The sequence below is a fragment of the Citrus sinensis genome, chromosome 9, assembly GCF_022201045.2.
Source record: "Citrus sinensis cultivar Valencia sweet orange chromosome 9, DVS_A1.0, whole genome shotgun sequence".
Lineage (NCBI taxonomy): Eukaryota > Viridiplantae > Streptophyta > Magnoliopsida > Sapindales > Rutaceae > Citrus > Citrus sinensis.
The window spans coordinates 11360447-11380338 of NC_068564.1; the positions used below are offsets into that span (position 1 = coordinate 11360447).

At 32.3% G+C, this 19892-nt stretch overlaps 1 protein-coding gene across 4 annotated transcripts; it reads left to right on the top strand.

The window, feature by feature from the left end:
• Positions 1-12942: 12942 nt before the first annotated feature.
• On the top strand, positions 12943-15750 carry LOC102611049 (BTB/POZ domain and ankyrin repeat-containing protein NOOT1-like). 4 transcript variants are annotated; one of them, XM_052433059.1, is made up of 4 exons: positions 12943-13715; positions 14257-14989; positions 15164-15271; positions 15554-15750. In XM_052433059.1, exons 1-4 carry the CDS (start codon positions 13242-13244, stop codon positions 15562-15564), a joined length of 1326 nt encoding a protein of 441 aa, XP_052289019.1. In that variant the 5' UTR covers positions 12943-13241; the 3' UTR covers positions 15565-15750. The 4 variants fall into 4 exon arrangements, with proteins under 4 accessions (XP_052289019.1, XP_052289018.1, XP_006491570.2 ...); XM_052433058.1 differs by having other exon boundaries at positions 14257-15271; XM_006491507.4 differs by lacking the exon at positions 15554-15750 and having other exon boundaries at positions 12944-13715; positions 15164-15480.
• Positions 15751-19892: the final 4142 nt, after the last annotated feature.

Genomic DNA, 19892 nt, shown 5'->3' on the forward strand with positions numbered 1-19892 from the left:
CTATGTGTTTGTACGGTTCTTTAGCCGTTTTTTAAGGGTTAAAGGCTTGAAGAAATGGGGTTGGGTTCGGGTCCGGTGTGGTCTCAGGAGTCTGGTCTGAACTCTGAAGTCTGATGGATTGAAAGGTCAGGCGAGGCCAGTTCATATGTCAACATCAAATCTCTCACATGCATTAACCCTCGTCTTGTCAAATCATTTGGAATCAGTCACCAAGCAAAAGCACCAGCATCTCTCACGCTTACCCATCATTCCCCCACCTCCTACTGGTTACATCATGTATGTATGTATTTCCGATACAGTGTTTTTATTTTTTATTTTTTTGCCTTTTTTATATTGAGCTAATGGTAAGTGGTAACCTTAAGTTTTTATATCCTTACCAATATGCGTTTGTGTTTTTATGGGATATTGTGCAAATTGATCATTTCGACCAGTCCTAATCGTGTTCCATATTACGTGGAAAGGATGTGAAACATGTACATATTAGTTATTTTGATCGATTGATAACAACTAATAATGAAGAAACCCTAAGCTTCAATGTATAAATTTTTAAGTTTTACAAAAAAAATGACTCGGAGAAGACAAACCATAATTATATACAAGAAAAACTCCGAAATTAATAAGGAAATCCCACCCCAAAATATTTATATGTTGAGAGAGAGAGGAAGCAATTATAAGTGAGAAGATGTGGGAATTTTATAGTCAGAGGGATCTAAGATCTAATTTTTAAAGAGAGAACGTGTGCGTTCAAAGAGATTATGTGGATGTCAACAACTTGATTGTAAGCATTTAAAATCGAATCGACACTTTTTAGTTACCGGTAGAAAAAGTTCCAAGTTGCAAAAATCAAATTAATCATAACCGTTTATTAAATCTAACGATGGAAATATGGGGATGTACGGCCCGGGGGGACGGACCGTAGCTTACGCCTACAAACTTACAAAATATATACATCAACTGATTGATGATGTTTAGGGTTTCTGCCAACTGTCCCCTGCATAATTTTCTCGCATATAATGCAAGTTTCACTTGTGCAATATATATGATTCGGTATCCCTACCTAAGACTTTTGTATATATGCTGCAATTTAGCTCAGTTTGATTGGTGCAAAGGCAAAGGAAATGCTTTAGAAGTTGGAGACAGCCTTTATCAAACAAGATTTTGAAGATTTGATCACACTTTCAGGAAAAATAAAATCTATGTAAAAGTAGTCTACAGTTTCAATCTCACACGCTTTTATCTGGCATCCTTAACAATCACTACTGCTTTCATGAACTAAGTAGTTGCGTTGCCCTTGGAATTCCTTTGTGGGGCTAGTTAGGAAGAAAAGGAACAACGACGGCCCCACCTAACTTGTGGTTCAATTAATCAATTCTTTGCATCTGATGAAACCATGATCTCAACTATCCAGCCTCATCAGTTTTAAAGAGATCATGTCTGTTTTGGAAATTCCCAAACGGCTCCTTGCAGCTATAGGCTTTTCCATTTTTGCTGAAAAAAAAAAAGATAAATAAAATAAACCCCTTAATCTGCAATGAAAGATGGGACCCTTAAAAAGAAAATTTGGTTATGGATAGACGGGAGCGCCACAAATTTATTCCCACTTAAAATGAGTGCTTGGCTATGGCATGATGGCAATGGTTGCCCTAGTTGGTGGAGGTCAAACAAGTATAAGAAAGTGGGTTTCCCCTTCTCTATTTTGATTTTTTAATCTAAGCCGCAACTGGTCTCCTAAAGGCCTGCAAGCTTACTCTAGGTAATTAGTTAATTAATTGTTTCTACATATTAAACCTTATTTGGCAATGGGATCAAAATTTCATATTATAGTAATTGATATTGTTCCTTGAGAAATCCGCATATCACATATAAGAAATTTATGAGAAAATATAGTTTAAAATTAGGAATATAATGACATTTTGACCTCGTTATATAGTTAGTTGAATGATTTTTTAATTAAGGACCTCTGATTATATAAAAATTAAGGACAAGTTAAATTAATATATATATAATCTAATTTAATATATTTTATCTTATAATGTATTAAAATTTATGTTTTTTATGTTTTAGTTTATTCTTGATTGTAATATATGAAATTTACTATAGCATGTTTAGGTTCCAGATAAATTTTTTATGTTTAATTTTATCCATTTCTTAAAACCGTAACATAAAAAACATGCTAATGAATGATAAATGTGATCTATGCCAAATAATTAATTAAACTTTATCAAAATGAATGGGTTTAGCAATTATAAATTTGTTAGAGACCTAAGCGATAATAACAATATTTAGAGGAGAGCGAAATGTGCCTCCTTTTTTTCCCCCAAAAAATTATGAAAATACATTGTGATTTGTGATCTATTGCTAGGTGGTAAACATCTGTGCATGCACCATTGCGGTAGCCGACACCTAATTATAATATATTTAGTCAATGAAGTAAGCTGGGCAATTTGATCAATGTGGGACCTGTTTATAATTCAATTTTTTTGATGGGGAGTAAAAGATTATTATTGATCGATTAAAGTTTTCTTCTATGGGAATGGGACACTCGTTTGTCAATGGCAAATTAATAGCAACTTGTACACATTATCGACCATATATTTATACTTTCAGATATCTAATGTATTAGGGCAACATATATTATCATCATCATCATCATCATTATTATACAAACACACACACGCACACACTCCCTTTTACCTGTTGCTTTCTTAGTTTGCTTTCTTCAGTTAAGTCTTTTTCTTTTGGTAAACATGATGATTTAGTCTTCAAGAAGTAATGAGTGAAACACAATGCCATGCCCAATGTGTATTCCATACCTAGAAGTTATTGGAAATCATTTCAATAGTTTAAGAACAGTTTTTAAAGCTATTTCTAAACACTATTTGCCTGAAGAGTAATCTGGCCATGACTTATGATTATTAAAATATTTAGTGCTATGACATAGTATACTGCAGAACATGATGCTACAAAAGTTATTTAAAAAAGAAAAAAAAATCTATTGGCACAGTCTAAATATTTGCACATATAATAGACAGGGATTTAGAAAAAAAATCAATCTTATAATGTATACGTGAGGGACTTGAAACATCTGGTTTTCTACTAGTTCATTGAATCGTTTTTCATGCTACAAAAGTTAAAAGAAAATTAAAACTAACAATGGAAGTTATTATAAAAATGGTTAATTGAAGTGATTACATACTCATTTTGCTTAAGGGCAAGATTAGAAGCAATGAAGGGGTCTAAAATTATTAAAAATGTAATAATGTTGGAAGCAGTTATTAGGAACAAAGCTGGCGATCAATATAATTAAATTAATACTTATCTAATAATCAGATTTTGCCTTGCCCTTTGTGCCGTTAAGAAACTGTCCTCAGTGATCATTAAAAAGTAAATTGTGATGACTAGGGATCTAAACAAAGGAACAAATGGCTATAATCGATGCTAAATTTGATTATTTAACTTATACAGTAGAATAATAGCCGTTTCTTTACATGACTGCACCAATTGAGAATAGTTGTTGTCTTCTTTCCCCATGCAGTCGTCTCATGCAAATATTATTATATACACATTAATTATGAACATATATAGTTGTTTATAATATAATCTAGTTAATTACACTTAATAATTATACGTAATAGAATCAAAAATCTTGTTGTCAGATGGGTATACAAAGAATATTTGAACATGCACGATAACATGATTGCTTAGAAAATTGCGCATCTATCTTGTCTTCAATACCAAACCCTTATTGATATGGTAAGATTGAGACTCAAATCCATGGTTACTAGTCTATTTCAAAATGCTAATGATTCTCACCAAGACCATGTGCATATATATTATATGTGGCAACTTTGAATATACTTCATGTGGCAAACGTCATATTATGTCAAATCCTAGTGTTTGTCACCTTTAATCAAGTCAAGACTGGCCGACCTAATTCCATTTGGATGAAAATAAAAAGAAATTAAAAGTCTTCTTTGAAACCCTAGAGGATCTTTTAGAATGAATGAATTTGAGGGAGCTGTGACTGAGAGCCTCTTAATTGGTGGAATGTGCATTTAAATGATTATCTAATGGATGTGAAGGCCTTGAGCTGACACCATTATACATATATACTCCATTTCTCATATTTTCCACCATATGCACCACCACACATTTATGGAAAAATGAATTGTGGTATTTTGACCCTACTCTCCACAAAAGAAAAGAAAAGAAAAGAAAAGAAAGGGGAAAAAATAATATGACGCTCACCCACTTCTTCAATTCTCATATATGGAGTTTTTCATACTTCCCAATAACATAACATCAAATCATCAACTCAAATTTGATATTTAGAGGCCCACACAATTCAATTGGGTTCCACATAAGAGTCCCAAGTCAAAGTCAAACCTCATCCTTATCATTGTAAATTAAACCATTCAATCAACTTGATTTAGTTGGGCTATTTTCTATCTTTTTCGTCAAAAAAGAATGGCCTAGAAGAAGAATTTGTTAGCCTGAATTTCAACCTTCAAGTAATTATCCCATAAAGCTTTGAATTGTAATTTGTAGTCTTATACCCAAAATTCAAACCATTTAGGTTTCAGCAAGGATATAGCACTGAACAAATTCGGATTCAATGGACGTTTTCTCCTTAAATTAAATATAAGAGCAACATTAGAAAAGACTAAAGAACAATGCATTATGGTACAATAGGAGGACTTAAAAATATTCAAATTCGAGGCATTATTTGCATCTTATTAGAGTAATTATATGCTTTGCCAAATCTTTATATTAAGATATTGTATTCTAATATGGAATGTCACACTGATTTAGGACTGATATGTTTTGAAACATTGTCGTATCACCTTAATTGCACGAGGGACACAGCTATCAACTCAAATTGTGACAAGGGCTTCTACAAGATCCCCAATTGATTAGTAGTAGAAATGTTTTCTCTACTAAAAGTTTTGAAACAAATAGTGATAATTTTCTGCCGCAAATAAGGGGCTCCGCTCACATCAATCAATCAAAAAATTAGCTGCCAAAGAATTCTTTGAAAACCTGAAGGTTTTGGATTTTGACAAGCAATCTAGTAGTCAAATTCAATTATGTACCATTGATATTCATTGATGTTAGTTAATTTGATGATTATGTAGATTGTACTTTATGATATGACTTGAGTTAGGCAATGCTTTGAATGAATTTAGGTATGATTTTAGGCTTCTATACTCTGATTTTGACCATTTATTGGTCTTTTGACTGCTGAATAATTTTCTGCCATTGCCTTGCCGCCAAAAACGTTTGTCACATTCGAAGATCACATGAGTTTGATCCTTAATATCAAAACTAGCATTAAATGAAGATCCTCCACAATCAAACAATATATATATATCCAAAGATAGTAAGAATAACAACTATTATGAATGAAAATATGGAAAATCCCCAAATTATTAAATTTGAATATTTTGCATTTATATCCTTCAATATTTTTGCACAAATTAGGCATTTCAAATTATTCAAAGTTTATTTTGATTCTTTAAAATCGGCATGCACATCCTTGTTTTAGATAATTGTCACATGCAGTGTCACTCCAAAGTTTTGTCAACTTAGTGCCTTATATTGTTCAGTCTACTTCTACACTTACAAGTCCCTATATGTTTGCTTTGTGCGTAACTTTAATTCTTCAATCAACTTACAAGGTGAAACATCATGTGTTGTGCATGGAAAGAGAGACGATCCATTCATCATTCATGCATACACATACATAGGTGAAAGATGATGATAGATGATAGATTGATGGTAAAAGGGGAAAACAAAGGCTGAAAGGACATATCAACGGACAAAAAGGACCAAATGTCACATCTCTTTTTCAGATGCGCTTGGATTTTTACACGACTTAAGTCTTTACAGCAATTGGAACATCATTTCCAATAGGAATAGGAATAGACAATTGAAGCGTGTATTTACAATTAATGCTGTTAGCTACTAGCTCTAGTGCCAGTTATTAGCTAGCTAGCTACCAATCTTTAAATCCTTTGTAGTCCATCTGTATGGCTAGTTATTCACTATTTTTGTTTATTCACTGCATCCATTTGAAGGTTGTACGTAGGGCAAGCTATTTTGTCCAAAAACGCCAATACCAGACCAATGTGACTTCGGAATTTACATTTGAGTCTTGACCTTGACCCATCTGCTGATACGATCACTGTTGTGATACTGAGAAGTGAGAAGGCATGTTCACCAATGGAGCAAGAGGAATACTGTGTTTTTTTTTTCTTTTTTGATTGGAGGAGAAAATAATGTTAAACCAAGAATAATCTCCACCCCCCAAAAATATATACATATTTCGGATTTTTATGAAAGTTCAAATGGGTATTGGGTGCAGAGTCTAGTCTGCATAAAGCATAGGGATTAAATGATCATGAAAGATGAAAATATTCTCAGACACCTTCAAATAATAGTACCATTTAAAGTCAATACCAGATAATTAAAAACTGTAGATCCAATATTTATTTAGTAGTAATAATTTGTTATTGTTTTACTATGATACTTGTTGGAACATTTCTTCTCATAAGATCAACATCTTTCTTTTTGAAAATAGGATGAGGTGTACTCACTGTAAATTTTAGTTAGCGTTTCCTGGCCTCTTTCGATTTTCTACGTCCTCTTCTTGATTGCACTTTTTTTTTAATTTATAATAATATAAAAATTTTAATATTTTAGTCTTAACTTGAATCCTATTGTTATATGTTACTCATTTATTATATGATAAATATAAAATTACACACTATTTTATTATACCATTTAATGAATGAATGTCACAATGATTAAGAATCAAATATTGAAATCTATAGCATTACATTACATAGTTTATGTTATATTCATGAAGTGAAAAGAAATCTCAAATAAATTTAGATAATATTGAGACTCTTATATATATAGTTGAGTGTGATGAAAGTTAAAATATTCCCTCGTACCAACTTGGATTATAATATTTGTCACACTATTCTTTTGCACTCTATTAATTAGGTGCAAAACATTTTATCTTATCATACAATTTCCTAATATGGCATCTTACCCAATTTTACTTCCTCAAGAATCCCTCTTGGCTAAATTATTCATTGGAATCTTCGTAAGGGTTAAACTTTTATCCTTCGGGGTTTATGAATGCTTTCACCACTTTCTCACTTTTACTCTTTTACATAGTTAATGGTCTTTAGATAATTAACAAAAAGAAATCTACTTATTAATCTTCCAACTTAAGCTTCTCGCATTCACATAAGAAAAAAAAAAGAAGAAAAAAAGAATTCCAACTTTATTCGTATGACAAAAAGCTCATCCAATGAGCTAAAAGAGCGTTATTGCAGTCGGCACAATCAACAATACAAACTTGTTGGCTGTTGCATCACAAATCTTTTAAATTGGAAATCTCTTTTTTAATAACTGTTACAAATGTCGAGTATCGACACAAGATCTATCACCCAATTTCCAATTGACCATATGCGTTAATATTAATGTAAACTGCTTTTGTGTACTTCAGTTAATTTTTTTTTTGAAAAGTAAAGTTTTTTAATTTAAAGTATCACTGAATTTTTGTTTTACATAGAATCATATTATAATTTACTAATATTTACAATTAAAAGCGTATTAGAACCTCTTTTTAGGATATCTATAATAGCATAGTTGTGATAGGAATCAAATAATGAATCAATATTGATCCTAGTGATTGTGATAAGCATAAGATGAAGATACTTCTCAATTAAACATCAAAATCAAGAGTATTATGATAGTCATGTAGCAAGAATCGTTAGCCATTAGAAAATACAAAGTTGGTAAAATTTATGGCTATTGTGAAATGAAAATATGAAGAATTGTCAATTATTATATTTGAATTGTGGAATGAAAATATGAAGAATCCCCAATTATCATATTTGGATATTGTCTGTTTAAATCATTCATTGTCTTTCGTATAAATTGGACATTGGAGGCCCTATTGAATAATAATAGTGAATTGAAAGTTAATTTAATTTTTTTAATTGAAGCCAAGATCTAACTCTAGGAATAACGATACATATTTCAAAATTTTATCCCAAATTATTTTTCAAATAATGTGTCATCATTTAGTGGTTAGTAAATTTTGACAATCATCAAGTCAGTTAAATGCATGAGGATTGTTACATAGTACTACACATCATAAATATTTTTATCCTAAAAAACTATCCTAAATGGTGCGTCATTCATCAACTAGCTGATAGATAATACAATTAATTCATTTAAATCTTGTAAAGAATTATAGACCACTTAATAAATAACACATCATTTGAGATGAAATTTGGGGTGTCTATTATTACTCTTAAATGCATTACCTTACAATCCAATTGATAAATGCCACATCATTTGAGAAGAAAATTTGGGATAAATTTTTGATATGTGTAGCATCTAGCTCCAATGGTAAGGAGTAGCCTTCAATTTGGTGTGTGTGAGTTAATAAATAAATAAAAAATTATTTTGCTAAATTTTTCAGTTTTGAACCCAACTAACTAAATCCGCTCTCAATAGTTGGAAGAAAATTAAATGCTCCTTTTTAGTCATTTGATCTGGCAAGGTGAATCATAATCCCCACAGAATAAATCTAGCTACTTCCTTTTTTAAGATTCGATCTAATAAGATGAATAAAATTATCATGAGATGTTACAAATTGCTCTCAGTGTAGGCCGCTACTTCTTCTCTCGAGTATGTATACGTAGTTAGTCTGATACTACAAAGAATAACTATTGGCGTAACTTGAACTTAAATGTTAACTAGCATTAAGACTTAGTGTTCAAGCGTTATATATCCAGCTCAAAAATTATTATTAGCCGACTGGGATATCAGTCTTTCACAAGTTATATGGCATACTTATTGCATCAGGCATCAGTTATTATCTAAAAGTCAAAAGAAGAGAAGAAAAAGAGTACAAACAAAGAGCTAGCAAGAAAACCCTAGGTCCCCATCATGGAACAAGCATGAAGGAAGAAGCATACACTGCATTCACACCCGCCCTCCTTGCTACGAGCTATCTTCTGCTTTTCTGAAAAGTGTACCAATTAACACCACACCATTGACACGTATAGGATTGGCAAAATTATGTTTCTGTACAAATTATTTTCCTTTGTTTATTCATATTGTAGAGAGACAGAAAAAAAAAAAAGGACAAAGGGAGAAAGAGACTGTGAAAAGACAAGTCAAACGTCAAATCGGGGGTCTTGAAATCATAAGACAGTCAGGTAGATGTGTTGTCAATCGATGGGATTTTGTTGTATTTGCCAAAAAATAAAAAAATAAAAAAAGACAATAAAAGAAAAACTGTAAAAATAAAGAAGGGCAAAAGAATAGGCTTTCATTTTACTCGTTAAATCCTACACCATAAATAATGGCGCATGTAACAAAGAGTTCTTGGGTGGCCCGGTCTGCCCTCTAGTTTTAGAAACCCCCACCAATTAATCCACGTGCCAAGTGTTGTCTCACGTGCAGGCTGTGGTTCAGAAAAAATTAAATAAACTTTGATGTAATGTGGGTATTGTTAATGTTTCTGATGGGGGGCATCAGCCCCAATAATATGAAGCCGACACGGTTCCCTATGCCCCTTTGTCCCTACACCTTCCCCGTCCACTCCTTAAATTCCATTTCTCTGTTATCCATGCATTAATTTTTTCCACTTATTAATCTTGTTACTTTACAAATATAATTAACTCTTGTGTCTAATTACAATATCCCATTTATGCAGTATTTTTAATTACGAAGTGGGTGTGAATTAGTTTCTTTAGGCATATCTCTTGAGCGGAAACAAGAGGTTTGGGGATAGAAACCCTCGTATAGGTGGAAAGAGAAATGAATTGTCACTATAACTTAAGAAAGAATATTATAATTATAAGATCAAACACAAGATAAGTGGATGAGTATATACATATACATAAGCCCATAATGCATATATAACGTTGTCTTGATGTATTTCATTTAGTATAAAAAGGTACAAGATCCTTCCTAATCAGATTATATTGTGATGACTGATGAGTGAGGTGCATCTTTAAAGATTAATAAATTTGGAATAAAGATTATATATCTTTGTTAGCTATTAGTTGTTTTTTTTTTTTTGAGTAATGAATCGGTATTTGATTAATTATGAGACAATACTTTGGCTCTATATAGATGATTCCAAATTAGTATGTTGGTTTATCTGAGCAACCACCAACAAGCTGTGTGATCCAAACAATACCTCTACGGTTTCTTCTTATGAGATTGAGAGTGAGATCCCAACAAAGAAAATGAAAGGTTAAGAATTAGGATGGCCTATGTTGTTATTTGTGTCATTCTTTGATATATATAATGTGTAATGATAGCAGATGATGTTGCTTAATTATGTTATGTTGGGTAATACTACCACATTTTGTTGACTAGCTTGTTAATCTAGAGATTCAATAGTATGCTGAGAGTATTTATCATATCACAAATGTAATTTTAATTTCATCCATGTCTAGCCACTAATTAAAAGGGAAAAATAAACTTTTTTCTAATGTCAGAATAATTTGAAGTTGCATATTAAAAATGAATTTTCCCTTACCTTGACACTTCTAAAACAACTGAAAGATGATGTTAAATATTAAATTTTTCCTTGCCCTCGTATCTCTATAAAACAAAGTGAGAGGTCTGCTTTATCAAGCTTTTTAGGTTGAAGAATCAAACATCACTTGATATTTTAGAACCAATATTAGACATATTAAAAATTTTGAATAAATGTTCGTTGTTATTTTTCATGTTTCATATTTTATCTTTCTTGCTAGGTCATACTTTAGCCTTAAACTGTAAATATATTGAAAAAGTTTACTTTTATAAAACCTCTAATATTTTTAGGGGATTTTAATCATTTCATTAGATTAAGGGTATTTTAGTTTTTTTGCATCCTTTAGTACCCTAAGACCCTAGTATAAAAAGAGAAAAAAAAATGCCATGTCTGCAATAGAGAGACATCGTCAAAGAAGTGAAGAAAGAAAGAAGAAGAAGAAAGAAAAGAAAAGAAGAAGAGAAGAGAAGGAAACAAAAAAGCCATTCTTCTTAGTTTAGTCATGAACAAAACCAGAACGGAATTTATGAGATCAAAGTTGTGTCAATTGAAACAATTATTGTGCTCAGATAGGATTGGAGTAAAGTTCGATTCTTGATTTTTTTTAATTGTTATAGAGAAGCATGATAAGATAATAGTAGTAGAAGTAGAAATATAAAATATTGTAAGGAAATATGTTGATTGTTTGAAAAATCATAGTAATTTGTACAAACTAATTTTGATTTTCCAAATACTGTCAACATATGTTCATGCAAAATCTTAGATTTATACTTCTACTACTATAATCTACTCATGCTTCTCTATAACAATTAATAAAAATTAAGAATTGAAATTTACCTCCAATTTTCTCTTTCAACACAATACCCATTTCAATTGACACAACTTTGATCTCATTAATTCTCCTCTTGTTTTGACTGAACTAAGAAGACGAATTTTTACTTCTTCTTTCCTTCTTTCACTTATTTGCCGATATCTCTCTCTCCTGTGGAGATGACATTTTTTTTTTAATACAAGGGTATTAGGGTTACTAAGGGATGATAAAAGACTAAAATATTTTAATTTAGTGAAATGATTAAAATAACCCAGAAAAATTAGGGGTATTTTAACTCCATTGAATCATTGATCTTTTGAAATTCAATGAGTTGACACAATTAAATGTTATTTTTTATTTAAATATTTAAATTTTATAATATCAATTACTCAAAATTTATGTTAAAATTTTAAGTAAAAATAGCTCAACTAATAACATTATTTGTCCACGACTATGTGATGTGCGATCATATTTATCAAAAAGAAAATTAGCATCTAGAAATGACAATGACAAAAACAGAGATAAATCCATACCAATTTACAATGAAATTTTAACAAGCTTTTGTGAATTTGTTAAATTAAATATAATATAGAGTACTTCATTCGTAGCTTAACCACACAGAAAATGAACAAAGAAGAATAATTAAAATAAATTGAGGGGGAAATGATTCCAATCGAAACTTTTAAAATGATTAGAAAATCCTAAAATATATACGTGTCCTAATCACAACCTCATAACTCATGTGATCGAGCTATTATTTTGTACAGTTAATTAACTGAGTGATAAATTTTTTATTGTAATGGATTTGCAAAGCAGTCGTTAGAAGCTCATCAAAGCTTTAAATAATGGCCATGACCACATTAATTAAGTCTTGAAGTCAACACAATTAAGTCGTAAAGAATATCATGATTCCTTAACGTATTCTCATCTTATAATAATTATATACATTTTGAATAGCGAAACACGAGCTAATTACTCATTAACATAAATAATCTTACCAATGTCTCTAGGGGCTTGATTGTTTCCAACAGTTTTCTTAGCTGGGCATTTAAGTGTAAATCTTAAGAATAGAGGGAAAAAAAAAAAAACTTATCCACCTTTTTTTTTAAAAAAAAATATTATCAATCAAAATGCTTGAGAGAGTTTGACCGAATTAATTATAATGTTAAAAACAATTTTAAAGAGGCTTGCTCTTGTGAGACGTATTAATACTTGAGAAAGAAACTTTACTCTCTTAATAATAGTATTAAAGACAAAAGGAGGGGGCAGAACTTTCTTTGGAAACAAATCAAATTAAAATTACACGTAGAAAATTAAACTGGAGAAATTAGCTCAGTACACTAATAACATATAAACAACAGTAACGTTGAAGACAAGTCTTCATACAACATCCAATTAATTAACTACAAATTCCTTTTTCCACAATCATTTCTTTCTCTACCGGTCTCCCTCATTGATTCACTCTTAATTTAATTTGATTTTTCAATTATTAAATTAATTTGCCATCTTCTATTTTAAATAGCTCAGCCGCCCAGAATAGCCACCCATATTGCTCTCTCTCTCTCTCTCTCTCTCTCTCTCTCACTCACTCTCTCTCTCTCTCTCAAAATAGCCAACACCACAACACACACAACAACTATCCATCGAAGAAGCGAATCTCTCTCTCTCTGCCCTCAAAAACAATACAGTAACCATCATATATCATCCTTTGAGCAACAAAACCAAAAGCCTCTCAAATGAAAAATTCTATCTCTTATTATTATTATTAACTCTCTTTTTTCTCTTTCAAAATACAGCTTCCACATAACCCTAACAGAAAAAAAAAAGAGAAAAAGATATATAAGTGAGGAGATGACTCTTGAAGAATCATTAAGATCTCTCTCACTTGATTATCTAAACTTGCTGATCAATGGCCAAGCTTTCTCTGATGTGACTTTCAGTGTAGAGGGTCGCTTAGTACACGCACACAGGTGCATCTTGGCGGCTAGAAGTCTCTTCTTCAGGAAATTCTTTTGTGGACCCGACCCACCATCCGGACTTGACCCGGCTACTGCTTCCCGTATCAACCAAGGACCCCCCTCGCCGGCGTCCAGACCCACCGGTGTTATTCCGGTGAACTCAGTTGGTTATGAAGTGTTCTTGTTGCTTTTGCAGTTTCTTTATAGTGGTCAGGTTTCTATTGTGCCTCAAAAGCATGAACCGAGGCCTAATTGTGGTGAACGAGGTTGTTGGCACACTCATTGCACGTCAGCCGTTGATCTTGCTCTTGACACTCTTGCTGCCGCTAGATACTTTGGTGTCGAACAGCTTGCATTGCTTACTCAGGTTTTATTAATTTTTCATCCAGTACTTTCTCTGTCTTATGTTCTGTTGGTTAATTTTTTGTTCTGGTTTCTCAGAAATGGGTTTAGACTTTTATTTCTAGTTCTTGTTTATGTACTCCTTGAACTATTTCTCTTTATAGTTTTTCTTTTTCATTAAGAGTTTTTATTAATCTTATTTTTCTTTTATATATATATATATATATATATATGTCAAACAATATCAATAAAAATACATATATATAGCTTTAATTAAGCTTATCTTGATTTCATGTACTATAAAAATTTTCAAGTTTCTGAATTGGGTATTGCTTATCTAAATGTTGCAAGCCCAAGACCACCTATATTTAGATCTTGATCTACAGTCATGTCTTCCACAGTAAGCACACCAAATCTTTCCCAAAAATTTACTATCCTCATTTGGTGTTTTGTAAGATTGGAAAGCACCCATTACAAACATAAAAATGCAAGAAACATACACATTCTGCAATACCTTCCATTTTTTTCTCTAATATTGTTGTTTGTTTTTGGGTGAATTTCAACAGAAGCAATTGGCCAACATGGTAGAGAAAGCCTCAATTGAAGATGTAATGAAAGTGCTTATAGCTTCAAGAAAACAAGACATGCACCAACTTTGGACTACTTGTTCTCACCTTGTGGCCAAATCAGGTCTGCCACCAGAAGTGCTTGCAAAACACTTACCAATCGAAGTGGTGGCCAAGATCGAAGATCTCAGGCACAAATCATCACTTGCTCGCCGGTCCCTAATTTCCCATCACCACCATCACCACCACCACGATCTCTCCGCTGCCGCGGCTGCTGATCTTGAGGACCAAAAGATACGTCGAATGAGAAGGGCTTTAGACTCTTCCGATGTAGAACTCGTCAAGCTCATGGTAATGGGAGAAGGCCTAAATCTTGACGAAGCATTAGCACTTCATTACGCGGTCGAAAATTGCAGCAGAGAAGTGGTTAAGGCCTTGCTTGAGCTCGGAGCAGCCGACGTAAACTACCCGGCCGGGCCGGCGGGGAAAACACCACTTCACATAGCAGCAGAGATGGTGTCTCCGGATATGGTGGCAGTGCTTCTTGATCATCATGCTGACCCTAACGTAAGAACCGTTGATGGTGTGACTCCATTGGACATTCTAAGAACCCTAACTTCAGATTTCTTATTCAAAGGAGCTGTCCCGGGATTGACCCACATTGAACCAAATAAACTACGACTCTGTCTAGAGCTTGTTCAGTCAGCGGCTTTGGTTCTTTCCCGCGAAGAAGGTATTTTAAACGAGCCTTCTTCTTCTACTGCTACTGTTATATACCCACCGCCGATGAGCTGCTGCAGCGAAGAAGTACATAATAATAGTAGTAGCGGCAGTGCTACTATTAATAACAACAGCCTTAATTTAGATTCTTCAAGATTGGTTTATCTCAATCTTGGTGCTGGTACAGGTAATTCTGCTCATCATCATCATCATCAAATGGGGTCATCAAGAATGGACGGTGACGATGATTCAAGCCACCAGAGCCAAAGGGAAGCCGTTAATCGACATGATCCAAGTATTTACCATCACCACTCTCAGGAATTTTAGCCACCTAGCTAGCCAGCTCCATCCATCGACAGCAACTACAACTCTATATATATATATATATTCATATATATGATCGATATCTATTTCTCTAAATGAATATATGTCAATGGATGATGATGAATGAACAAAAGACAAGCAAGCACTGGAATTGAGTTATATAATACGCTTTTGTCAGTACTTTCTTTTTTCCTTTTTTTTTCACTTTTTTTTTTGTTTTCTTTTTTTTGGTTTATTGGGATTTTGTTTATAGGCTTTGAATGATCATTGATAAGAAGTTGCAGTTTCATTGAAGATGGGATGATGAATGAGATGAGACAAGGAGAATCTGAGATTTTGCTCTCTGATGGATGGAGGAGAGAGACGCAGGTCAATCTTTTCAAACTCGGCCTGTCAACTCATTTGTATTTATTGATAACATCTAATATCATGGCCTATTAATTGTCACCTTTTATTTTTCTTGTCCCCTCACCCAACCTTCCATTATATATTATTATACGACATTTAACGTGATTTATGAGCATGTAAATGCATCTAGCTATTAAATACACATCATATAACGAATTTTATATAGAAGGAAGATAACGTAATTAAGGAGGCATATTTTTTGTTTTAAATGCTATATTCGTTTTTCTTTATAGGTTTTGTTTGGACATTAGTACTCCATATTCTATTGAGGCTAAGCTAATTAGCTGTCTTGCCCTTTATTTTTATTTTTCTAACATTCATGGGCTTTTGAAGCAACTAACAGGTTTTTTCTCCAATTATTTTAGAAGAGAAATTATGTGGCTATGAACAAATTGATTGGTTGTCTTGCATGAATGCAACATATTGAAGTCGACTACACAAGGACAGCTTAAAAAATTGGTATTTATCTAATTGAGGATTCCCCCATGTAATCCTGCCTTTTGTCCCCCTTGCCATTTTGGGTTCCTATTAAAAACTCACAGCCAAAACCCTACTCTTCATCTTCAATCCAAAACAGTGGGTTTGTTGGATTGTTGATCATTGACCAATATAATGATTTGGTGGTATTCTTTCTGTCTTTTATATATTCTCCCTTTTTTCTTATTAGTTTTAGGCAAGGATAGCTCATTGCACAAAGGGTAACTATATATAGCACTCTAATTACTTTCCATTAAATGAAATTATGGAAGAGAAAAGGTCTGTGTTGATTTTGATCTTAATTGGGTCATCTGTCCAAGTATATTTGTTTCTTATTCACACAATCAAGAGCCAACTCAAATTCATTGTAATTTTCTCTTCCTAGACAATGAATTTGGGATAAGCAATTAAAGTAGGACTCTTTTGGGATTCTTTGATTCATGAGTAAGAAGAAATATTAATCACGTATCGTAATATGTTGCATAGGTTAATTAATATTTTTCATTTCATTAAGCAAATGTGTTTTGTTGCCTCTTGTGCCTTGAGCATATTTTGAAAGGTGGGAAGTTAGGTATTCAATTCTTGCTCTATGGAAAACAAAATTTATTACACGCATTATAGAATGTATGAAGCCTTGAATGTGTGAATATATGAAAGATTGCAGAAATTAAAAAAAAATCATTGAAAAAGTTTTAATGCAGCCTCGTTGCACAAAGACATTATCCTTTTCTCCTGACATATTTGTATGCATGACTTGGATAGAACTTTTAAATCTTATTCTTCTAAAAATATTTTATGAGCTCCTTTTGAATTTCTGTTGTAGCCATTGGCGTGAAACAATGATTGATAATCTGTTGCCAAGTACTAATCCAATAAATTTAGTGCCTGAAAATGCAAATTGTTCTCCTTCGAAAGCTTTAGATATTCTGTTAGTGATTGCAAGTTATTAGGTGGGTGATGAGAAGAAGTCAATGTATTGATATTTATTTATTTTCTCTTGTCTTCGTCTGAAAAATTCGTTGTTAATGGGAGTCATCATGTCAAGAAGTATTCATTGATACAGATTAATGATAATAATTTTAATGGATGATTTTGCAGCCATCTGTTTTACATTATAAGTTAGTTGTTTGCCATATTTTTCGCAATGGTGCGCTCTGAGACTCTGACATGACATGATGATGCAAAGGCAAAACTATGGATGGTGCTTGAGCTCTTTTTAACACAAGTATCTTGCTCATGTGTTTGTCAACTTTTTTGGTTACATATATCAAGTTATGAGTTTTATTTCTTATTCTTAAAATTTAAGGTATAAAGAGAAAAGTTGAGAAACTTAGCCAAACACTCGAAAAATGTCCGCAGAACTTGAGAAATACAACAAAAAGAACTCGATGCTATGTATTGATGCAACTAAGCACTGTAGATTAACGTACATTAAAAAAAAAAGAAAAGGGATTGCAGGATCCATATGATATGAAAATCTATGCTCAATAGCATTCAAAAGAATCTACTTCTAACTTATGTAGATTCTTTACATGTTTGAATGATTTTTCTAATAATTTTTCAATTAGCTAGGTCAATATGTACTAGTGAAACAAAGATGACTAAAACAATAGGATTCGACTTGTTTTTACTCTTCAAAACAAAGATTTATAATTTTAAGGCAAAATATGATCCGACTTTAGTAAGTCAAAAAATAATATATTGCAATTCATGCATGATCGATATTGTAGCAATTCCTGATTCAATGTGGAGGAAGAAAAATGTTTATACGTCATGTGTTGGGTATACTGTTAGGACTGAAAAATAAAATTAATAATTATCGGATAAAATTATAAATTTAATTAATTCTTAATTGTATATTACTATACACATGCATATGTAGCAGAAGACTATGAAAAATTGTGCGAATCCATATTGCTGCAACTCTCAATACCGGTATTGTTCTTGGCTTGATATTCAGCCATCCAATTGGTTCTTAAAAGATAAGAAAATATGTTATAGCTAATCAGAATGTTATATTATAATTTATAAGTTTGGTCAATCAAAAGAGTCTTAGAAAAATCAAATACTACATAAGAAATTGACAAAAGATTTTGTTAATTCAGTGTTGATATGATTTTTGTGCTGAATTTTTCAAAAATTACGATGAGACTTGTAATCTTAACGTGAAAATTTTTTGCTCCTTGAAGAGATCTTCGTAAATGCTCAACCTAGATAGTGATGAAAGTGAAATTGTTTCAACTAGTTCATATTCCAGAAAAGACAACTTTTGAGCTCCACATATTGTAGATGAATATAATGGATTTGGCTTATATACCAAACCCGACAAGCTGTTAATCAACTGAACTTTCCCTTTTGTATATATTATATATTTTCTAGCGTTTTCTTGAATTATTTATCTTTGACAAATTGGCAAAGTTGGAAATCATTTTCTTTCAATCGAAAAGAGAGAAAAAAATGTCATCATTCTTTGACAAAAACAATTTCCATTTGCAAAGTTTACTTGCCTTTGCTGCCTAGGTGTAGGGATGGCAATGGGCACCGCCCGCAGCGGATTTGTCATTACCAAACCCAAACCCGCATAAAATTTAAATTACCAAACCCACCCGCAACCCACAGCGGGTTTTAATTTTTTTTTAAAAATCCACCCGCAACGGGTTTTAACAATTACCAAACCCGTAATGGTACCCCGCGGATTTTTTGCGTGTTTCCATATTTAAAATTAGAAATGTTTAATATATAAATTTATAATAATAACCTCAAATTCCATATAACATACTCAATTTTATATTTAAACAATGTAAATGAAAAATTAAAATTTCAACATTAATCCAACACAAATCCATTTTAAAAACACAAACTAGTATCTAAAAATAATAATTATATTTCATATTATTATTTAAAACAAGCTTCGAGAGAAGATATTCATTTCATTCACCACCATAAGCACCCATCCAACACAATGCCTATAATAATAATTAAGATTAATATTTTCAAATACTAATTCGAAGGGAAATGCCTTTAGTTTTCTTTAGGTTATGACTTTAGAATGGGAGATGGGCCACATACACACATACACAATTTTGAACCTTTGGCTATTTGGTAATTTGAATAATGACATTATTTTCTTTATACATTTTTAGATTAAAATTAAATTAAAAATATTTGAAAAAAATATTGTGGGTTTGGTGGATATCCATGCAGGTATCCACTGGATATAAGGTTAATACCAAACCCACCCGCATCCATGTGCGGATTTTAGTTTATAATACTAAACCCGCCTGCAACGGGTAAAATTATCCGCAACGGGCGTGTTTTAACGGGTGGGTTTGGGTGGATTTACGGGTTTGCGGGTACAATTGTCATCTCTACCTAGGTGTAACAGTTGGGTGTGACGAAATTAAATAATTGAAATAATTAAACTTTCATTGGTTTTTGAAATTTTTCTTTTTACAGCATGTCATCTACTCGAGTTTATTTACCAGTAATGATGATATCCTTACCAAAATTTTCTCTACAAGAAAATTGATTTTTTGTGACTTCAAAAAAAAAATGAAAATGTTGTAATGGATGTTGATGCAGAAATCTGGTGGCCTGTTGCCCGACCAGATTGGTTCATCAACGTTTGTGTTGACAAAAAAGAAGAGGTTGCACTCCACCAGCTTTAGTAGTCGCCCGAGCTCCTGGGACCCAATTCACTCTTCTTC